This window comes from Mauremys mutica, chromosome 4 (genome assembly GCF_020497125.1).
Source record: "Mauremys mutica isolate MM-2020 ecotype Southern chromosome 4, ASM2049712v1, whole genome shotgun sequence".
NCBI classification, from domain to species: domain Eukaryota; kingdom Metazoa; phylum Chordata; order Testudines; family Geoemydidae; genus Mauremys; species Mauremys mutica.
This window is the reverse complement of record NC_059075.1, coordinates 107,289,218-107,311,034: the sequence shown is the minus strand read 5'-3', so window position 1 is coordinate 107,311,034 and position 21,817 is coordinate 107,289,218. Positions and strand designations below refer to the sequence as shown.

At 42.0% G+C, this 21,817-nt stretch overlaps 1 protein-coding gene across 1 annotated transcript in view; it reads left to right on the top strand.

Moving 5' to 3' along the window:
• KCNQ1 (potassium voltage-gated channel subfamily Q member 1) overlaps window positions 1–21,817 on the top strand; it is a 551,524-nt gene that overhangs the window by 93,681 nt on the left and 436,026 nt on the right. The window contains exon 2 of the mRNA XM_045016478.1: window positions 13,761–13,851. Within this exon, the coding sequence (XP_044872413.1) occupies window positions 13,761–13,851 (91 nt within the window). The remainder of the gene's footprint in view (window positions 1–13,760; window positions 13,852–21,817) is intronic.

The window sequence follows — 21,817 nt, the reverse complement described above, 5'->3', positions numbered from 1 at the left end:
CCCTTTTGTACCCAAAATCACTAACTTCATTTTTTTTATATTTGAGCTTTTTAATTTCTAAGAATTTGTCCCAAGAGCCTTTGTCAAATTATTATTTAAATTGCTGTATGTACTTGTCATTAGATGCTTTCCTTCCATGTCTTCCATCCTTAATTAATCATAGGTAGATGTGGGTTTTGCCATTGGCATGGCAGTAGCCTTTCCAGGTCTCACCCAAAGCCCAAGGACTCTCATTGACGGTGTCTTGGATCAGGTCCTTTGTGTGCAGAATTGCTAAAGCAGCTTGTTTCTTGACTGAATGCTGAAGAACATCTCAATTCTTACGATCATGCACCAGTAGCTTGTCACAGCTAGGTGGTATTCTCCCTTTGTCCTTGTTTATTACGTGTAACGCTTCCTTTGATACTGTCTGTATGCACAGGATTAAGGCACAGGATTTATAGGAATTAATTTGTTAGTTTTTATATAGCACTTTACATGTTCAAAGTGCTATAAAAATATTAAGTATTGCTGTTATAAAGCAGCAGTCAAAGAGCTTGGTGCTGCAAAGAGTGCTCTGGCCCCCATCCAGAAATGCACTTAAGGATATGTTTTCCTTTCAGTGTGGGGGTAGTCCCTCTGACTGGGAATCCCTAGCTGATACGTAGTCCTGAAGCTGCTCTAACTTGTGCCAGGGGACTATTAGACCCCCAGCAGCTTATGGCGTAAATTACATCTTTGTCCCTAGCCCTCTGATCCTACATTAAGTATGGCTTGGCCAAACTTGAAGATTGATCCTATAAGTCGGGCATATAAAAAAATTAGTTTACCCTTCAGAACACTGTTGAGGCTTTCCTAGGATTAGTTATTTGAAGCTGAGTATTAGAAGTGAGTTGACTTTGAGGATAAAGGCATAGTCCAGATGATTGATTTCTTTTCTGAATTTATACTTTGTTATTATCCTCCTTGCTCCCAGAGGAATCTGGCTCTAGTATTTTTTTTTCTTCTACCTTTAAAGGAAGTAATAATTTTGTAGCACCAAAGACATGATTAGCAAGCATGAAATGGGCCATGAACTGCTTCTTGGAAAAGGTGATGGTAATTTGCGTTACATCGTAACACTATCCATTAGCATTTGGTTGTTGTTCCAGGGATGCTCCATAAATAACTGGCATTCAGTACTGATTTATGAAAAAAAAAAACAATTTGGCAGGGTGCATTTATTCAAGTTATTTAAAAATGTTGCTGAATTGCTCAACTGGGGTGTAACCCATAAATTATGTCTGTCTGGAGGTCAGGAGAACATTTTGATAACTTTTGTTGAACTGTACATTTGATCCTGTTACAAATCGAGGCAGCATGCTATACATAGGAAAAAGCTATTGGAAAGAGTTAATTAATTGAACACTGTAGTTATGTATGTTGTTGGAGAATCTCCTTAGATCAAAGAATAAGTCCTTATATGTATCAGCCCTGAGCTCCATGTGAGCGGACTGATGTGGCTATGCAGAGCCAGTTCAATGGAGCTCTGTATGGATCCAGTGATCTATTCACTTAGAGGCTGTTACAGAGTAAGAGCCTTGGGGCATGGCTACACTTGCAGATGTAGAGCGCTTTGAGTTAAGCCAGCCTTTGTAGAGCTCAGTAGGGAAAGCGCTGCAGTCTGTCCACACTGACAGCTGCCAGCGCACTGGCGTGGCCACATTAGCAACTCTTGCAACGGCCACAGAGAGCAGTGCATTGTGGTAGCTATCCCAGCATGCAAGTGGCTGCAACATGCTTTTCAAATGTGGAGTGTGACAGTGTGTTGTGTGTATGTGGGGGGACAGAGAGTGGGGTTTTGGGGGGCTGAGAGCATGTCAGCATGCTGTCATGTAAGTTCAGACAGAAGCAGACCTCCCTTGTCCTCCCGCCTCTCTCTCTCATACACAGCATTCCACAGTAATGGTTGCTTTGTCTCAGAGCTGATAAGCATGCCGGCTGTCAGAAACGGAGCTTTCAAAGGGCATATCCAAAACGATGACAACTTGATTTAAGGGGATTACGGGACATTTCCAGAGGCTGATCAGAGCGCAGTAATGCAACACCTCATTCACACTGATGCTGGGGCACTCCAGCGGGGGTGCATCAAACGTTATTCTACTCGCCGAGGTGGAGTACCGGAAGCGCTCTAGCCATGGAGTCAGAGCGCTCTATGTGCCTTGCCAGTGTGGGTGGGGAGTGAGCTAGTGCGCCCAGGGCTCCTTTAATGGGCTGTAACTCACAAGTGTAACCAAGCCCTTAGAATGTAAACTACTTGGGATTGGCATGCAAAGAGCTATGTTAATGTCATGTTGAGACTCGTTAATGAATTTTTTTCCTGCCCTTTTGTGACTGAAGACTTTCCCTTATTTTGTGAAAACATTGCAGACTTTCATTACAGGATCAAATGGTTTTGTAGATATTTTATTTTCCTTACAAGCGCCACTCAGTAGTCTTGCTCTGAAGATTGGAGCAATGCAAAATGTAGCAGGAATTTGCATATGGAAATAGATGTTTCTGGAGTATTACAGAATTAGATTATTTTCGTCTTATCTATTAGCAAGCATGAGTTTTGCAGTGAAAATAGGAACATGCTTCTCTGATAATGACTTTTTTTTCATGGGACAAATTTGCTCTTCATTATCAGAAGAAATTCAGGTACACCATTCTCAAAGCAAAAACTGATTTGCATGACAAAAAATGGTGTATAAATTTTCCCTTTGTATGGAAAATTTAAATGGAGAATGAAGCATTACAAAAATAAACCATGAACACTAATTTTCATTAATACGGATGTTTTTCCACCCAGCTGTGCTCTGAATGCATCCGATGCTGCCAACTGACCTATCCTCCTATCCAAACTTTCTCAATAGGGCAAAGTTGTTAATAATATTGTGCATTCCAGAACAGAAACTAGAGTCAGAACAATCGTTTGATCTGAATGTGTACAGCATGTGTTGAGATGTAAATAAACTTCAGGCTTGCGTCCAAACTATGGCTGACTATATCTTTGTTTCTTATTGTTTGTATTTTTCTTTAAGAACACTCTTGCAAACAGTGTCTGTGTAGAGCCATGCCTACAATTCTAATCCCTGTAAATCTTTCTAATGTTTGTTACCTGATAAAATTATGGCCTAGGTTCTCTGTTTGGTTTTATATTAGCCACAGCTACATCGGAGTTTAGAGCAGCTTGGAGACTGCTCTAAACTCCGGCAGCTAATACAATTTACAAGGAGCTCACCAACATCTGGGGATTTCCAAAGCAAAGCATCCTCTGACCACTCCCCTCTTTGTTTTGCTGTGGTGGGATGGTGGTGGAGGAGCTGGTTAAGCGGCTTTATGCCTGCAGGGAATTCCTTCACACCAGGAAAATCCTCAGCTGAATAGATTTCATTCCCTTTGTGCTCTTTGAGTGGCACGCAGGAAAGAGAACGTGTCAGAGACTATTGCCCTTCATTTCTGACTGAGCTCTGTGCATTAAAAGAATAGTGGGAGGTGTGTGTGTGTGTGTGTGTGTGTGTGTGTGTGAGAGAGAGAGAGAGAGAAACACCCTGAAAATATTTTCTTAAACATGTTATGGAAATTTTCTGACAGTCATCAGAGGGCACAGACCAAAGTTGTCATTGAAATACAGATGTTGATCATTTGGTAGCATAATGGTAGTTAATGATATGGTGACAAAACATTGTCTTCTGCAGTGAGCCTTCCTGCATTTGAAGGGCAATAGACAAGATGACCTAAGAGATTTCTTCAACCTCTAATTTTTTTTGCACTGCACTAGACAAATAGCATGGTAATTGTACAATGTGCTGCTGCCAGGAATGAATTGCTATTGTGGCTGTGATGGTAGGAGTCCCTTTCATTATAATGAAGTTGTGTGTTAGTATTAACAGGGAGAATTGAGGAATACGTTTCCCCTCAGATAAATTCCTGGATAGCATAGATGTCTTTCTCTAAGGTTGCACATCCCATCTTTTCATCTGATATTCAGGACTCTGCCTGCACAAGAGACTGGTGCTGCATGGGTATGTTTGTGGGAAAGCAGTAGGTAACTGAAAAGATAGGTACATCTCAAGCTCTCTTTCTGGTGGCAGATTCTGCACAAAATTAATGTTTATGCATGTGTAAATATCCAATATACATTAGTTATTTCAGTCAGGGCTTTGTATAGCAATAACATACAAAAGTTCCTCTTCCAGGAAGCAGAATAAGTGCTTGTTAACATTTATTTTAAAAGTAAAAATAGTTGGAAATGCACTGCTGTCTGAGTAGGGCTTGACTGAATGTCAGTACATGTTTTACATATAGGCAAAGGTTTTAAAGCTAATGATAGCAGAATAGCCAATATAGGGATTTTCCAGCCAGTGCATTTGCTCTTGCCACTTCAAAAACAGGTGGCACCTTTAAAAGTATCTTCCCATGCCAATCTGTGGGAAATTTATTTCCATCCCTAAGATATGGAACTAAGGTGATGACTAAATCTCTTTATTTATTTTAAACCTCATACCTTCCTGATATTGAAAGAAAACCTCTTGTTTAAGAACAGTTTGTCTTTCACTGCCCTTGTAATGCTGCCAAGATGAGTGAAAACTTGGGCTTTGTGTTGCTTCAGCTAGACCTGCCCTGGGACTCTGAATCAGCATTTTGTGCTTGTTTATGCCAGTTCTGTGCACCTCGCTCCAGTCTCACAGTACCAGATAAATCTCCCACATGAAGGCATCAAGAAATCTTCCTTGAATGCCATGGTTGTATAATTTACACAAGACAAATGCAGAAACAAGACTGTGTGGCCTGGTGGATAGAGCACTGGACTGGGATTTGGGAGGTATGGGTTCTAGTCATGGCTCTGCCACTGTCCTGCTGGGTGGCTCGGGCAAGTCACATTTATTTGTGCCTCAGTTTCCCTCTCTGTAAATTGGGGATAATGCTACTGACCTCCTTTGAGATCTGCTAATAAAAAGCACTATGTGCGAGCTAGTTGGTGGTAATAATAATATAAAACACTATGCAGGTGGATAGTGGGATCTTCCAGCCCGCCTTGTAACTTACAAAGAACTTTTACATAGATTCAAATGGTGATTGGGATACTCTTCCTTGAGTCTCAAAGGACTCAGTTATCAGAAGGAAAGCATTCTTTGTACAGTTCAACCCACCTTCATTTTAAATCTCCTTTTAAAACGTATTTTTAAACATTAGAAAAGCATGTTTTAAAAAACACAAAGTTAATTCAAGCCACCACTCAGGAGGAGGACTCAGAACTTGCTCTTGCTACTTATTGTAGACCATTAGTGCATATTATAGTATCCCACTACTACCACTTAATTTGTGGTTGAGCAGGCATTGCCATGAGAAGCCTGTATTTTCAGGAGCTTTCATCTTTCCTACCAAATTATCCTTTAATCTGCAATTTCTTTTATTGCTTCTCAGCCTCATGGTGAATTTTCTTTGGGATGCAGGAAGAAGTTGGGCAACATTCCATTCAATCATGTTTGAGCTGTCCGAATGTGAGAGAAGCTGTGTGTTACACCAGATCTGAAATAAAGACCCTTTTAGTTTTTTCTTTGCTGATATAATTCACGTGGTTCCTTCTGCTTCTTTAATCATCCCAATGGAAAATTCCCAGACAGCTAAAATTCTGATATGTGTGAAGAAATTGGCTTTTTTGTTTCACAAAGGACTTAATTTATAAGTATTTGAAACTTTCATACTGTGCAGGTGTGTGAATTTCTGTTAGCACCGTGCTCATTGTGAATCATGCATCCAGAGTTTTCCATATACAAATAATGGATTTGCATTTTATTTTTGCATCTAAAATCCCATAGAAATGTGAATGCATTCCCGTCAAAGCAGTTGGTACATTCTGTATGTCCATTCAATATGCATTCTGATATCTCATGCATAATAAGCATGAAAATACACACACCCCACCCCGTTTTTAAACATGAGTGCGTAATCAGGCTGCTCATCTGTTGTATTTGGACACAGACTGGCACGTAGGCATTCTTTTAAATGCCAAACAGAACCCCCCTATTTTGGTATGATCAGTTTTCTTTTGTCTTTCCTTTTTTGGAAATAGTGCAAGGGGAGAAGAGTCACAGTGGTGATTGCATCCATTACTCTGTGTACATCTGTGCTGCAGCTGGGAGAGAGCTTCCCAGCTTGGATAGACAAACACATATTAGCTTGGCTTGAGCTAGCTCACTAAAAATAGCAATATAACTGAGGGCGGCAGCTCAGGCTGGCTACCCAAGGATGTACCCAGAGGGTCCAGATAGGTTTGTACTGTGGAAGCTAACCCAAGCCACTCTTACCCCCCAGCTACACTGCTATTTTTAGCATAGTAGTTTGAGCAGAGCTAGTGCCCGACTGTCTTCCTGAGCTGGGAAGCACAATCTCAGATGCAGTGTAGATGTGCGGTCTGAAATCCTTGACTTTTAGACACTGGAAAACTTTAATTTCCATGCTTGATTAATATATCTCTAGTGCATTTAATACAATATGAATGAAGAGAGAAAGGGTCAAACTTCTGTGCACTGATGGCTTAAGCACCTATAAGAATGTTATGCCTCCTCATCTGTTCCTGGTTCCTCCCGAGCAGTAACCCATGTAGTCTTCAATTTGTATCGTTTCCTGGTTCAAAAACGTTTGTACTAAAAAAGGTATCATTTCCTGGTTCAGAAAGGTCTGTACCATGACAAAGGAAGACTAAGTCAGCAAAGATTCTTCAGGCAGCAAAGAGTGATTCAGGACTGCCTTAGTGGGGACCGACCACAGCATTCCCCTGGGATGCCCACCTGGATCTAGACTCCTAGGCCCTGATACTGTGCTCATTAAAGTCAATCAAAAGACTCCAATGGGCATTGTATTGGGCCTTTTACTCCTATGCCTAGAGCTGACCCTGGAGAGAAACTGGTGCATCAGGCAAATGCAGAAAAGGTGCTTCTGTGCTGTGCAATTAATTGAGACAATGACCCACAGGGAGTATTATTTCTCATGCATAGCTGCATTAAGCCCGATGTGTTCTGATTCAATATGATGAAGCAACACCTATTTTCTACCCTTTCTTGCCAGGGTATGCTCAGTCATAATCCAAAATTAACTCCTTGCTGACTACCATGAGCTACTGTATGAAAAATATTCTCATAGAATAGGAGTTTTCTTTTCACTGACTGTATGCAATAGATGCAGATTTGGACCATTTCTCATTGACTAGATTTTGCTAGTGTTTAGTGCTGTTTGGAAAAAGTCAAATAGCCTTTCCTGAAAGAGGAAAGGTTTCAGAGTAGCAGCCGTGTTAGTCTGTATCCGCAAAAAGAACAGGAGTATTTATGGCACCTTAAAGACTAACAAATTTATTTTAGCATGAGCTTTCGTGAGCATCCGAAGAAGTGAGCTGCAGCTCACGAAAGCTCATGCTAAAATAAATTTGTTAGTCTTTAAGGTGCCACAAATACTCCTGTTCTTTTTGTGAAAGAGGAAAGTGATTTGCTGCCATCTGGTGGTCAAATGTATTGACTGGGTAAATCTTGTAATAGGTGCATCAGCCCAGTGGTTGTCGTTCTTTTACTCTCAGTCATGGATGCTGGCAGGCCTATGCCATATACAACACTGCATACAACTTCAGTTTTCTTGAAGGCAACTCTTTAGCATTTGTCAGGCTTTTTACTAAGATACCATTAGATATTTATATATATCTGCACCCTCTTGTATTAGCTAGCAACTGTGCTATTTCTCATGGCATGTCTTCCCTGGGAGACTATAGAGAGTGCAAATGGGGTGAACAGTTGCTTGGGTAATGTGTGTACGGATTTCAAATTATTAGCTACATCCTGGTGCCAACCTATCATCTCTGTGCATCTGTTATTTCTAGTTAGGAGGGACAAAACATAAAGCAATTGCAAAGAACTTTTTTTTTTTGGGGTAGACAAGTAAAATAACATTAGTTTTTCTTTATCATCCATTGTTACGACAAGCAACAGGTGAGCAGATTTTCTGCCTGAATTGGTAAATTGTCATCACTTCTGTGGGAGACCCTTGTTTAAAATACTGGCAGCAGGTCACTGTATTAACCTCTTTGCCTGTACAACTCCCCATCCTGTACATGTCTGTCTCTCATATATATTGACACAACTTATTCTATTTGGCTCAAGCTAGTGCTGTAAATCCTTCATTTTCAATACCATGAATTTCATTTGCAAACTTGAACAAACCAAAAGGAAAACCAAAGAGGTAGGGTAGCTTGGAGGAAGTAAATAAATGTTATATCGAAGGTATTGTGATGCTAGCTGGAAGATAAATAACAGCAGTGAGGTAAAAGAAGAACTTGAAGGAGACAGGTTGAGCAAGATAGTGTGAAATTTATAAAATGCCTTCTGCAAGAATCCTAGGTGATCTTGCATTTATATTTCATCCATAACCTTATGTCCCCCATTACTACATGGCTGATATGTATCTTAAAACCTACACTCCACACTGGGTATATATGGTGATGAAATGCAAACTGTGCTCTCTGCATACATCTGATTTGTGATTTTTGTTTTTTAAAACACAGAAGTTCAAATTCCTTTTTCTCTGCTTATTAGCCTAATCCATATGAAACAAGAAATAAAAGTCTAAACACAAACAGCCCTCCCAATGCTCTGGAAAGAGTTTCATAATAGTATCCATAACAGTAACATTATAGAGGGGTTAATTTTAAAGACCAAATAATGGCAAGAAATGCATGCACAACTCACGGTTAAGTAGCTGTGTGCATCTGAAGGCAGAATTTGAACTGCAGGGCCCAGTCCAATACCTGCTACCAAGTACAGTGTTTACTCCCGTGAGTAGTCCCATTCAAATCAATGGGATTACTCTTGGTAGTAAGTGTTTTCAGGATCAGGGCCATTGTTTGTTTAAAAAACAACAACAACAACAAAACACCTAATCAAAACCATAATTTTAGGCAAAGGAGTTGCCTAAAAATGATTTGGTGGATTCAATCCAAACAACTAACCCTCATTTTGTCTGAGTGAAATCTGAAAGACAGTGGTATGAGTCAAGACTTTTGTGTGTTTCATGAGTAGGGCCCTACTAAATTAATGGTCCATTTTGATAAATTCAAGGTCATAGGATTTTAAAAATCTTAAATTTCACAGTTTCAGATGTTTAAATCTGAAATTTCACGGTGTTGTAACGATGAGGGTCTCAATCCAAAAGTGGATTGTGGGGGGAGGGGTAGCAAGGCTATGGTAAGGGTGACAATACCGTGACCCTCCTTATTTCTGCACTGCTGCTGGCAGCAGCACTGCCTTGAGAGCTGGGGTCCCAGCAGCCGTGCAGCAGAGAGGGTGGTGTGGTATGGCACTGCCACCCTTACGTCAGCACAACTGCTGGTGGTGGCATTTCCTTCAGAGCTGGGCTCCCAGCCAGAAGCCGTGGAACTTTCTGCAGCTGGGGGAGGTTCCCAGAGATGAGTCTCACCCAGCCCCAGGAGCAGTCTGTGCAGAGGAAGAGGAAGTCCCGTCCCTCCCCAGCCCACCTGGGACAAGCAGTGGGAGCCTGGCACATGATAGGAGCCCCCAGCTGGGGTCCTCCCAGCCCTGTTTCTCTCTATCTGGGGGTTCAGTTCTTGAGATTTAAAGGGGCCTGTGTGTGTGTAGGGGTGGGGGGGGGAATAGGGTTGTCAACTTTCTAATAAAAAAACGGAACACCTCTGCCCCACCCCTTCCTCGAGGCTCCCAGGCCCCTTCTCAGAGGCCCCACTCCCGCTCACTCCATCCCTTCCCGCCGTCGCTCGCTCTCCCTGACCCTCACTCACTTTCAACAGGCTGGGGCAGGGGGTTGGCGTGTGGGACGGGGGTGAGGACTCCGGCTGGGGGTGCAGGCTCTAGGGTGGGGCAGGGGATGAGTGGCTTAAAGTGCAGGAGGGAGCTCCGGGGCTGGGACCGAGGGGTTCGGAATGCAGGAGGAGTGCAGGCTCCGTCTAGGGGTGTGGGCTCTGGGGTGGGGTCTCCCTACCTTGCCTGCAAGGGCCCAGAGGCTGCCCACTGGATCACATCTCCTTCAAAAACTCGCTACTGCTGCTGGAAGAGGAGGAGGTGCCCCAGGAATATTCCAAGGTGGGTCTCCCTCAGTTACTCAAGTTGAAGCTGTTGCACTGTGGATAAATAGTCATTGGTGAGAGAGAGAGCGAGAGAGAGATTTGGTAGCCAGGTGGTATGGGTACCTAGAAGGTAGGAGACCCAGAGTCTAGTTCTTCTCCTCCAGTGACTCTCATTATTTATCTACAGTGGAACAGCTTCCATAGAAGAGCCTGAGGGAACCCTACATCAGAATATCCCACAGCCCAGTGGTTAGAGCACTCTCCTGAGAGGTGGCAGACACCTGTTCAAATCCTTTCTCCCCATCAGGCGGGGGGGGGGGGGAATTTAAGCCTGTGCTCACACATCCAAGGTAAGTGCTCTATCCACTGGACTAAAAGTTAAAGGTGGGCACCACCATTACTACTTCCTCCTTTACACCCAGCCGTTTTGTGTGGCATGAGGCAGATGCCTAACTCACTCTCTCAAAAAACAACTTAAGTGCCTAAGCGGCTTGACCTCAGGAGGTGGGTTCCCATTCATGAATTGCCAGCAGAGATAGGCACCTCCCTCCATCCCTGAGTTAGGTACCTATTTCCATAAGAGGAAGAGGTTTAGGACATATCCCTCTCATTGGCATCTTCCATTGGCTAGCTTACGTGGCTCCTTGCCTAGTGTGCTGGCTTTTGTGGATGGCATTCTAAGGTGCCCGTCTCTTCCGTTCATTGTATAGGGAGCCTAGGCAACCTCAGTCTTTGTGGCTCACAGTGTTTGTCCCTGAGTTTTAGCCTCTCTGTCTTGGTTCCTCATCTGTAAAATGGGGATAATAGCACTGCCTTACCTCACCGGGGTGTCATGAGGATAAATATACTTAAGAGTGTGGGGTGCTCAGATATTATTGTAATGAAGATCTTATAGTACTATAGATAAGTTAGAAATGCTTATACTATAACTACTAGTATTTCAAATATGTCTTATGTTGCCAGTCATCTTTTGTTTACACTTATAAAATATTAACTTATCTACATGTGATGACTAGTGAGATGATATTTGATTAAGATATTTAGCCAGTTTCTTCCTCTAAATGTATTGATCCAAGTCCATCCCTTCCTACTAAAAGCGGGAGGAAGTCTCCAAGGAACGCCCCCATATTATCCCACTGGGTGGGTATAATCAATGTGCACACGCACACACCTCAGCCCCATGGCAGATGCCGTAGGATCTCCCCATCTCCCCTGAACTTGATGGGTCTCCCAGTCTAGCTGAGAGCCAGGGCTATCTAGATAGTGGCCCTATGGTTTTACACCAGGTCACCCCTCTCTTTCCCAGCAGCAGCAGTACCCCCGAGCTGAGTTATCTGCTCTGGAGGTTCTGTGTGGGATCAAACAGCAACCTGCATCTAACTAGCCCCCACTTCACACCTCCCATCCTCCCCCCCCCCACACTGTTTTAGTCTCAACTCTCTCTTTCCTCCAGAGTGGACCCTGGAATGCATGGAGAGGCTTTCACTTGCTCTAATGGTGGGAATGAGGGTGTCGGGGATATGGTGCTGCCTCCCTTTTGTGTCTGATGGTCTTCTGTGCTTGTTTTGTGGAGGACCATCTGGGCCATTATTATGTAATAAGTAACCTAATTACAATTTTACACTGATTAAAATAAATATAGAGCCACTGATGTCGTCACATACCATTGAATGCCGTACTGCCTTGTATTCTTAACAGTTTATATATAATCTAAATCTACTTTATTTATAATTTCTATAACAGTACTACATTGACGCATGTTAGGGAACTTCTTGTGCCTACCCGGGCCAGTTAGTGTGCGACACTCTGGGGCAGACTAGAATTTACATCCCATGGCTGCAGACGAGCCCTAACAGTTAGTTGAGCAACAGAAAATATGCAGGTGGATAGTGTCGAAGAAAAACTTAGTTCTCGCTTTTTGTTTGGGTGCAGCAAAATTAAATACTTTATTATTTCTCCAGTAATTACCATGGAGGGAGAGAGTGCCATAGGACACAGGGTCCTGGACAGGTCTCTCAACTGGTAAACAATTACATCAAGCCTTTATACCTTTGTTACAGACAAGCTTAGACAATCATGGAGACAGTAAAAAGCAACAAATACATTTTGTTTATACATAAGCTTTTCTGCTATCTTACTAGAAAAAGCAAGATTGCACATTGCAAGGTCGTAATACTTTCACACAGTTCACTCTGTCTTACATTATCTTGCTTCTACAAATCTCACGTCATAAGGGTCACAGTATGGCCTGACTCTTGCTAACTGACTAACATGCATTAAAATCCCCTTCAAATCCTTATTAATTCTTTCCTTGCTTCCACAATAGTATGAAACTGTAGCTGCAGGGGAACATTTGTAATTTGATCTGTTTTTTGGGATTCAAAAATGACATACAATTTACAATAGAATTCCAATTCTCTGAATGCCCATTTTCCAACTCTCTGACCCCTTCTAACCTAATGCTGAAGATGTTTAGTGTCATCCACTTGGTTTACTTAAACAGAAATTTGACTGCACTATTAACTCTCCCATTAGATGTCAACTAAAACCATTACTAGAATTAGAGATTAATCCTATTCCACAACTTGTTAAAATTCTAGAGGAAGTCTTTTGAATTCAGAGCGACACTTGTGACTTCTTTCCTGTATGAATCAGACATATATTTGTCAGTCACTGGGAAATCTAATTAATTAATTAATTAATTAAACAAAGCTCTTAAAAGTAAAATTATTTATTCAACTATAGTCAAGAGGGACACTATAAATCTATATAAAATAAATAAGTAACCTTATAGGTTTTGATCTGTTGACCAAAAAAGGCTGATGGGTCATTCTAACCTTACTCCTTGTATGTCAAAAGAGATATGCCAAATGACTTGCAAAATGTATAAAATGACAATCTGGTAGGAATGTATATAATCCGTGACAATATTTAAATAATGTCACCATTAAAAAAAACAAATGTAAGTGGAATAATAATTCTCAAAAAAAGAGTTTCTTAAAATAATTGTTGAAAGACTAAAAACTCATGTAAAATACATAAGAATGGCCCTACTGGGTCAAACCAAAGGTCCATCTAGCCCAGTATCCTGTCTTCTGACAGTGGCTAGTGCCAAGTGCCCCAGAAGGAATGAACGGAACAGGTAATCATCAAGTGATCCATCCCCCTGTTGCTCATTCCCAGCTTTTGGCAAACAGAGGCTAGGGACGCCATTCCTGCCCAGATTGAAATATTCCTGTGACTCCCACTGGAAATCAGTTTTAAGTAATGCAAAAGGTATGCCAGAAACAGGACTATAACAGAAGTTCAATGTCCAGAACAGGTTAGGGTTTGAAGAGGCTTAACTTACCACATGGAATTTCCTGGTCTTCATGATAAAAATGTCCAAACATTCTTTTTTCTTAACCAGTGGCATTCTTGTAAGAAGAAAACTTCCCAGACAAGTTTCAAGGAAAAAAAACAAATTTACTCCGTTTATGAAAATAAATAAATTGTTCCACAAAAAGAAAAATGGCTCCCAAATTCTTACATTTATATTTAAAAGAAATTATTTCTGTATGTACAAAAGAAATAATGAAATTACAATTTAGTTTATTTTGCCTTCCCTTCCTCCCCCCTCCCCTTGTTACTAAATTATAGTAGAAGATATTTAGTAATGTTTACTTTTTTTTTCCAGTTTCCTTATAGTGCTGATCTGCCTCATATTCAGTGTGCTTTCTACAATTGAACAATATGCAACTCTGGCCACAGGGACATTATTTTGGATGGTATGTACATTGATGTTCATTGGATTAATATGTCTCTGTGTATGTGTGGTTTCCTATTTTTTTCTTAAGTCGCATTTCCTGAATCTGTATTTTTGTGACTTGTTAAAATTCTGCCCTGTTACCTGGAATTTAAAACAGTAAATTCCTGCACATGCTCATTCTATGCATGTGTTTCTTTACTCCCTTACACCAGTGTACATCCAGAATAACGCCATAGAAATGAATGTAGCCACACAGGTGCAAAATCAGGATGAGAGGGCAGTCAGACCCTGTATTCTGAACACCCAGAATTTCTGATGCAGCATGTCTGACCCATTTGAAACTGCTTCAAACAAGACTGCACCACTTCTCTTCCTGGAGTTCGTCCTTTCTTTAACCTCTCTTAGGACCTAAACCAAAGTCCACTGAAGACAATGGAAGCACTCCCATTGACTTCAATGGGAGATGAATCCAGCCTTAAGGCCCCACTTCACAGGGGGAAGACCTTCAGTTGGGTTAATTTGTCATAGCTGAGGATCTGCCGAGGGGCTTTCTCTTCAATAGATGCTTTCTCCAGAGCCCATCAAAGCTGCTACCTGTGTTTTCCAAGGGGTTGGCTAAAGACAAATGCAAAGCTCAGGGCAGTATTTGCACCACACTCTAAGCACCTGTTGTCTTGAACATGTGGATCCATATTCAAGGCCTAGATTCTAGTTTTCAGGGAGGTAATTCATTTGTTGTCAGAATACTGCCAAGTGTCTTCAAAAATAAGTATAGATGTGCTGTCATAGGGTAACTGTTCCCTTTAAGAGGGAACAGGTCCAGTTCTCCTGTGCCTAACTACAGTAGCTGACTCCCAGAGGGGTCAGATAGACAACATCTAGTAGCATCTATAAAAAACAGAGGGTGAGTGTTGCGCTTGAGAAGTGCCGGAATGCCAGTGCCAAAAGGACTGGAAATGCCATAAGACACCATTCCAGCTCCCCCAGAGACTGCTGGAATAGCATCCCAGAGTGTTCTGGCAGGACATGAGCACTGATAAAGAGCCAGGAAGTAGTTAAGAGAAGGAGAAAGAAGAGGCAAGCAGCAGCAGGAGGAAGAGGAGGAGCAGGGAGCTGGTGAGGGTTCCCTGAAGTGAGCTGCATGAACCCCCTCAGAGAACAGAAGTGGGGAGGGGACAAGCTGGTGCAGAGGAAGAACTGTAGAGAGTTTGTGGGACAGGACTGACTGGAGTTGGGGAAACCCTACTGGGTGGAAGACTCATATGGCAGCCTTTAGGTAAAAGGAAAGATCCAGGGCAGGCCAAACCCAAGAGAATAGGGTGATTCTGCAGGAACTCAGCAGTCATAGGCATGGGGAGCACCAGGCTGTGGGGAGCCCACTTGGAAAAGACCAGAGATGAAGATTATTGCAAAAGAGTTGCAAGAAAATTGAAAAGGCCAGTGGGGTGGAGACTCTGGAATAGGGGCACACACAGGAATCATGGATTGTGACCTCCTAGGTACATGACTTGGAGAGTGGGGGTCCCAAGATAGGGATGGCAGAGCTGGTGAATTGCTGTCTTTTAATCTTGTTTTACTTTGGGGTTTGTGAACTGTTTCACTTGGTGGGATCTGCAAAAGGCTGCACTTAAAGTAATAAATGATTCCTGAACATCTGGATTTTATTGAATTCTGAGAGGGACAGCATTCCATTCCTGGGCACACAAAATGGTTGCTAGTCTAGTCTGTGGAAAGGATGGGCAAGTTGGTCGACTGAAGAAAGGGAAAGGAAACTGAGGTAGGATGCAGCTGTCACTCTGCGGTTGGCTACTTAAGGAAAAGCTGCCATAGTGGGCCTTATGATAGACATGTAATAAGACAAATTGTGATTTTTAGCTCCCCATTTGAGCAGTAACTAGTTAAAGCATTGTATTCAGGACAGAAAATACGATGTTCTGTTTTCAACACTACGGACTTCAGTCCCGGGATCCCACCCCGCTTATCCAACCCCCCCACCACATTCCCCATCCCCTGACCACCCCCCCAGAACCTCTGCCCCATCCAACCACTCTCTGTCTCCTGACTGCCCCTCTTATTCAACCCCCCGCTCCCCGCCCCCTTACCATGCCGCTCAGAGCAGCACGTCAGGCAGCCGTGCCGCCCGGCTGGAGCCAGACGTGCTGCCATGCTGCTCAGCAGGAGCATGTAACCCCGCTGCCCAGAGCGCTGCCTGCACAGTGGCGTGGCTGTGGGGTAGCGGGGGAGGGGCTGGGGGCTAGCCTCCCCGGCCGGGAGCTCAAGGGCTGGGCAGGACAGTCTGGCCCGCGGGCCATAGTTTGCCCACCTCTGCTATAGGCAGCAAAAGGAGCCCCTTTTCTACTCATACATGTTTGTAGTCTGGAGCAATGTGGATGTCTTGTAAAAGTGTAGCTTTCCATGATGTTTCTAATCTGGAATTTCTTATCAGTTGCATCTTAAGAAGTGAGGATTTTTTACCCACAAAAGTTTATGCTGTTAGTCTTTAAAGTGCCACCAGTCTCCTTGTTGATAATCTGGAATGTGTTTTAAATCACTAGTAGGACAGTGAAGTTGATGCTTCCTCTTTTAATGTTATTTGCTAATGTCTCTTTTTCTCTCTCTACCTATTATCAACTCTAATGCCTGAGGAAGCATTTTCAGGATCTCTGCCAGAAACCTGTCTTCAAACTGTAGCAAGAAAACTTTTTCAAAGAATTATTCAGATTGTTGAATCACAGAAAAGAAATTAAAACTTAAATTGCCCACTTGACTTAAAAACAATTAATACTTGTGCATTTGCTGTATGTTTCTGTACACCTTATTCAACTGTCTACTGTGCAGAAAACTATTATCAAGAGATGGTCTATATTTTACAGCACAGGTTTTCCCAGCATACTTAATTTTTTGCAATCACAGAAGCTGTATATGATATTGAATATTGATAGCCTCTGTAGGGAAAATTTGGAAAGTGTATACTCTTCCGCTAATACCCACTACACCATCTCTGTAGACTTATGCTTAAACCAATACAGCATTCAAGTGCAATCTCAATGTGATTTTTAAAAATGGGAAATTTAAAATTCTTCTCAGTAGGTAAAAATATTCTCTGTAGTGACTTTAAAATTAATATTAGAAAAGCCCCTCAACAGTATACAGTCATATACCAGTTGTTTTTAAAAAATACTGCTTAAAACAGTGGTTCTCAAACTTTTGTATTGGTGACCCCTTTCACACAGCAAGCCTCTGAGTGCGACTCCCCCATATAAATTAAAAATATTTGTTAATATATATAACACCATTATAAATGCTTGAGGCAAAGCGGAGTTTGGGGTGGAGGCTGACAGCTCGCGACGCCCCCCATGTAATAACCTTGGGACCCCCTGAGGGGTCTCGACCCCCAGTTTGAGAAATCCTGACTTAAGTAATGGTCATTTTTTACTTTTTACTACCAGTGGTACCTGAGAGATCAATTTTTTATATACTGAGACTAGTGTTAGTATTACAGTAATGGGCATATGATATATTCCTAAACTAGATTTTAATGGCAACCACTATGTATATGACACCATGTATAAGTTTAATTTTGTGTTTAGTAGGCCGCTTCTGTGAGAGGAAGGGAGGGAGAGAGAGGTTTGAGTCCATCTACAATCCTCCCTTTCAATAAAAGGGATTTTGTATTAGTTGTAGACATTTCTGCTTATCTATACAATAACATTCACTTTTTATAGTATCTCCTTCAAAATTATAGTGCACTTAGCGTTACCAGTCGGTAAATGTAATATTTCATATTGGGTGCATGGTATCAAATTCAGTGAAACCCCTCATGTCAACATAACTGGTTGTATTTGATGCATTTGTTTCATGCTATCATGGAACATACAACTGATCATCACTGGTATTGGATTACCTTACTTACCGGCTAGAACAAATCTGCATTTATGTTGTTCTGATGACAAAAGCTATGATTAATTTATAAGCAGTTAATCCCGCATTGGGAATTCCCACTACTATATGCATCAATATTTGGCAATGGCAAATCCTGACTTTCTTTTCCCAAAGGGTTAATTTTGGAAGTACACATGATATATACAATAGGGTCAAGTGCCTGTTTAAAACAAAAGGCAGTGTTCTGGCAGTCAGTTCTGTAAAGAAATGTATTCTGCGTTCATCAAAGTTGTTTGCACAGAAACTTTTATATGGAGGTTTAAGTGCACCCATGCATGTGATGCAAAAGCAAATATTAGTCTGAGTTTATATTTCAGTATGCAGGGAAGGGCTGAGTCAGCTAGCAGATGTTTAATGAAATCTCTACAGTAAATACATGAGAAATTGTTCCTTATGTATATATTGTATATGGGAGACTCTTCTTGAGAGCATCTTCATCAATGACTGACTTGACTGTCAACATGGAACAATTTTACATTAAATGATCAAATGTGCGTCCCCACAGGCTATGATTAAGGAGCTGGTTATTGAACAATCCCCTCCATGCTGTCTGACTGGCATTGGCCCTAGAGAGTTTATCCAACTGCAGTGGAACTATTCATGGAGTTAAGGTGCCATTGAACATCATAAGTAAGGGCATCAGAATGTGACTGTCATTAGTATCTGCCTAGCAAAGCTTTCTGTGCAGATCTTTTAATGATATTTTTATGTAATATGTTTGACCATGGGAACTGGACTTAGGATGCTCTTAGATGGGAAGTAATGGAAGAGCTCCTCAGAGAGAAACTACAGTATGACTTCAAGGATGGAAGAAATAGAAATGAGTAGCTACAGTCAAAGGTCAAGGAGTGCAAAAATAGGAGTGCAAGCTGCTGCTCCAAACAAAGATGTCAGAAGGCATGGGGAGAGTTCAGACAGACCTGTGTGGGAGTGCTTATACCCATATTTTAAATGCAAACTTCTGTCATACTCCTTTGGGTCAGGGAATATCTTTTTGTTCTGTGTCTGTACAGCACCTAGCATAATGGAGGCCTGGTCCAGGTCTAGGACTTGTAGGTGTACTACAATACAAATCAATAATACTGATTTTGGGGAAAACAATGAATACAGGTGACATTGCTGTTGCCAAGCATGGATGAAGAAGGAAACTAGGTACATAATAAGAAGGGCAGGCAAGTTAACTTACAAACTAGTATTAATAAAAGAGAGGCCTCAAAGGCCAGCTATATAGAAATGTCTGTCGGAAGTGGAGTAAGATGCTGGAGGAAGTTGTTGCTGTCTGGATATAGCTGGGATAATAGGAAGAGTTAACGTTAGACTGGAGTGAAACTTGTGGAGTCTGAGGGTCGTGAGGCCTCTCAAACTATTGTATAAAATGTTGAGTTTCACAATACAAGCATGTGTTTTGTGAGGCCAAAATTTAAATAAATGTCTCATCCTATTTGAACTCTGTAAAATTGGGTCAATTTCTTTTTCCCAAGAGGGCAAGTACCAGTGCCCTGCCAAAGGCAGGTTTTCCCTTGACCTTGGACAGTGGGGTCCTTCAACTAAGATCGAGTTCTCCATAAATCCAACATGCTATGGGGTGGATTTGGAGGCAGAGACCGTCCCTCAGCTTGTACCCAAGTAAATATGAGACTGTCAGCTGAAGGGCTGATCAACAAAAACTTTTGCAAAATTGAGTTGTGTATATAGCAACTCTCACATTTCCAAAGTGATTTATGTAGAAGAAGTGTTGACTAACTGATACTGAGCCAGATAATGCCTGACCCTTGCATGTAAAATGTGGGGAAAAGGCACAAGAAGCCTTCCTTCCACCTTGCATGGCCTATATAAAGACCACCTAAAATTGAAGTCCCTATGTTCAGGAGAGCACAGGGACTCTTCTCCCCTGGGGTATTCCCCACTCCCTTTGAGTGGCTATATTGGGGCCCTCCCCTGATCCCAAGCCTGCGGAGTGGTACCAGCACATAAGGGGAATCTCTGCCTTATGCCTCCCATAACTGCCCCTTGTCCCTTACTACTGGGCTTCTCTTAAAAGGGATGATTCATCTATCTACCTATGGTAGGTATCTAAGTTTTTGATAAGGTCACCAATCGCTACAAGTCTGAGTATCTTCCACAAGAAGGAAATTTGAAAAGCTCTTTTCTATCTTTGTTGGCAGGAATATTCTTAAAGTTGTTGTTGTTATTGTTTTTCTTACGAGTGCATATATAGTCTGAAAATGCTGTTGTGTTTGAGACGGTTACTGAGGGAAAGCTCGTGATCTGGCCCATTATGAACGTGTAACACCTAGAGCTGGCTGAAAATATTTTCACCCAGACATTTTTTTTCAAGAAAATTATTGGCTTTTCAACTGAACCAAAAATTGGTATTTTGGTTAAAATGTTCAGGTTTTGTTTTGTTGTTTCTTTACCGAAAAAACCCAATCCTGTTTTTTTTTTTTTTTTTTTTTTGGGGGGGTGTTTTGTTTTTTGTGAGAGGTCACCCCTTTTCTCTTTCCACCCTTCTTTTCTACTGTAAAAAGTTGGGAAAATGGGAAAAGATGGAGGTGAGAAGGAATTAAAAAAACAAAACTGAAAAACTTTGCAAAAAAAACCCCACTTGAATAAAACACACAATTTTCATTTCATTCCAAAACTTTTGCAGAAAACATATTGCATTTTTCAATCAGCTCCTACTTTGCAGGCAAATAAGACAAGGGCTCTTCCCATAGGATTTTACAATCTCAGAGCTTGTGTGCATGAGGAAATTGCCCAGCATAGCTATTCTGGAGTAACTGTTTCCAGTAGCTATTCTAAAATGGCTCCCTGTATGCCCTATTTATTCTAAAATAAAAGTGACTTAATTTTGGAATAATTAAAGCATGTCTACTCTTGAAAGTTAATTCAGTTTAGGGCAGGGTGTGAATTTAAAGCACAAAACTGTTCTTGAATAACTCTGTCTGTGGACTCTTATTCTACACACTGAGTATGTAGAATAAGAGAGTCCACAGAGTTATTAAAGAACAGTTTTTTGCTTTAAATAGTAATTCCAGAGTAACTCCATGTGTAAACTGTTATATCCTTGGGGGCAGCCGGTTTAGGAAGAAATCACTTGAGGCCAGACAGCTAACAAAACCACCATTTTATTTACAGACTCAGAGAACTCACCCAGCCGGCTGAAGCAGGCTGAGCTATCCCCTAATAATCTAACTCAGTTACCATAGGAACCAAAAACCATGACAACCAAATACACAACATATTCCTCCCCCCCTAATAAGAACATCCCCTAAATAAAACACACACTAGACTAGAGAAGGAGGGTAGACTGCCTCCATTCCCGGCTAAACCCTGGGGATTATTTTGCCCCATAACCATGGGTTCGCCCTAGCTAAAGATCCAGCCGATGAGGAGGCCTTCTGTCTCTAGGTGGATTACGGCGAACTTCTGGTGTTGTTGCACCCGAAAGTACCATGGGCTCAGGGTCCGCAGCACGAACGGGTGAGGAGGTGGTATCAGCTCGTGCTGGGCAAAGGGGCATCTCAGCCGCTGGCAGTATTGGAGGGGGACAGTCAGGAATAGGGGATTCGTGATTCGGTGTCTCACCAGAAGAGGTGAAGTCAGACCCCTCAATTGCGGATGTGTCCTGAGGACTGGCATGACCTGGCAACAGCTGATCTACATGTCGCCGCCAGGTAAGATTCTCTGCAGTCCGGACTGTGTAGGAAACAGGTCCTGTTTGAGTGATGACTGTGGCCAGGACCCATTTAGCTCTGGAAGTATAATTCCGAGCCAAAACTGGCTGTCCCGGGCTAAAGGTTCGGTCTTTTGCTCTGGGTGCCCATCTGATAACTTGATATTGCTGCTGATGTTGCACAGTTTGTCTGGGTTCAGAAGGTTTCAGCAGATCAAAGCAAGTGCGCAGCTGTCGTCCCATCATTAGAAAGGCCGGAGATGCCTGGGTCGTAGCATGAGGTGTGTTTCGGTAGGAAAGTAAGAAGGTATCCAGACGCTTTTGAATGGAGTGTTGTCCCCTTGCTGATTTCAAAGCGTTTTTCATT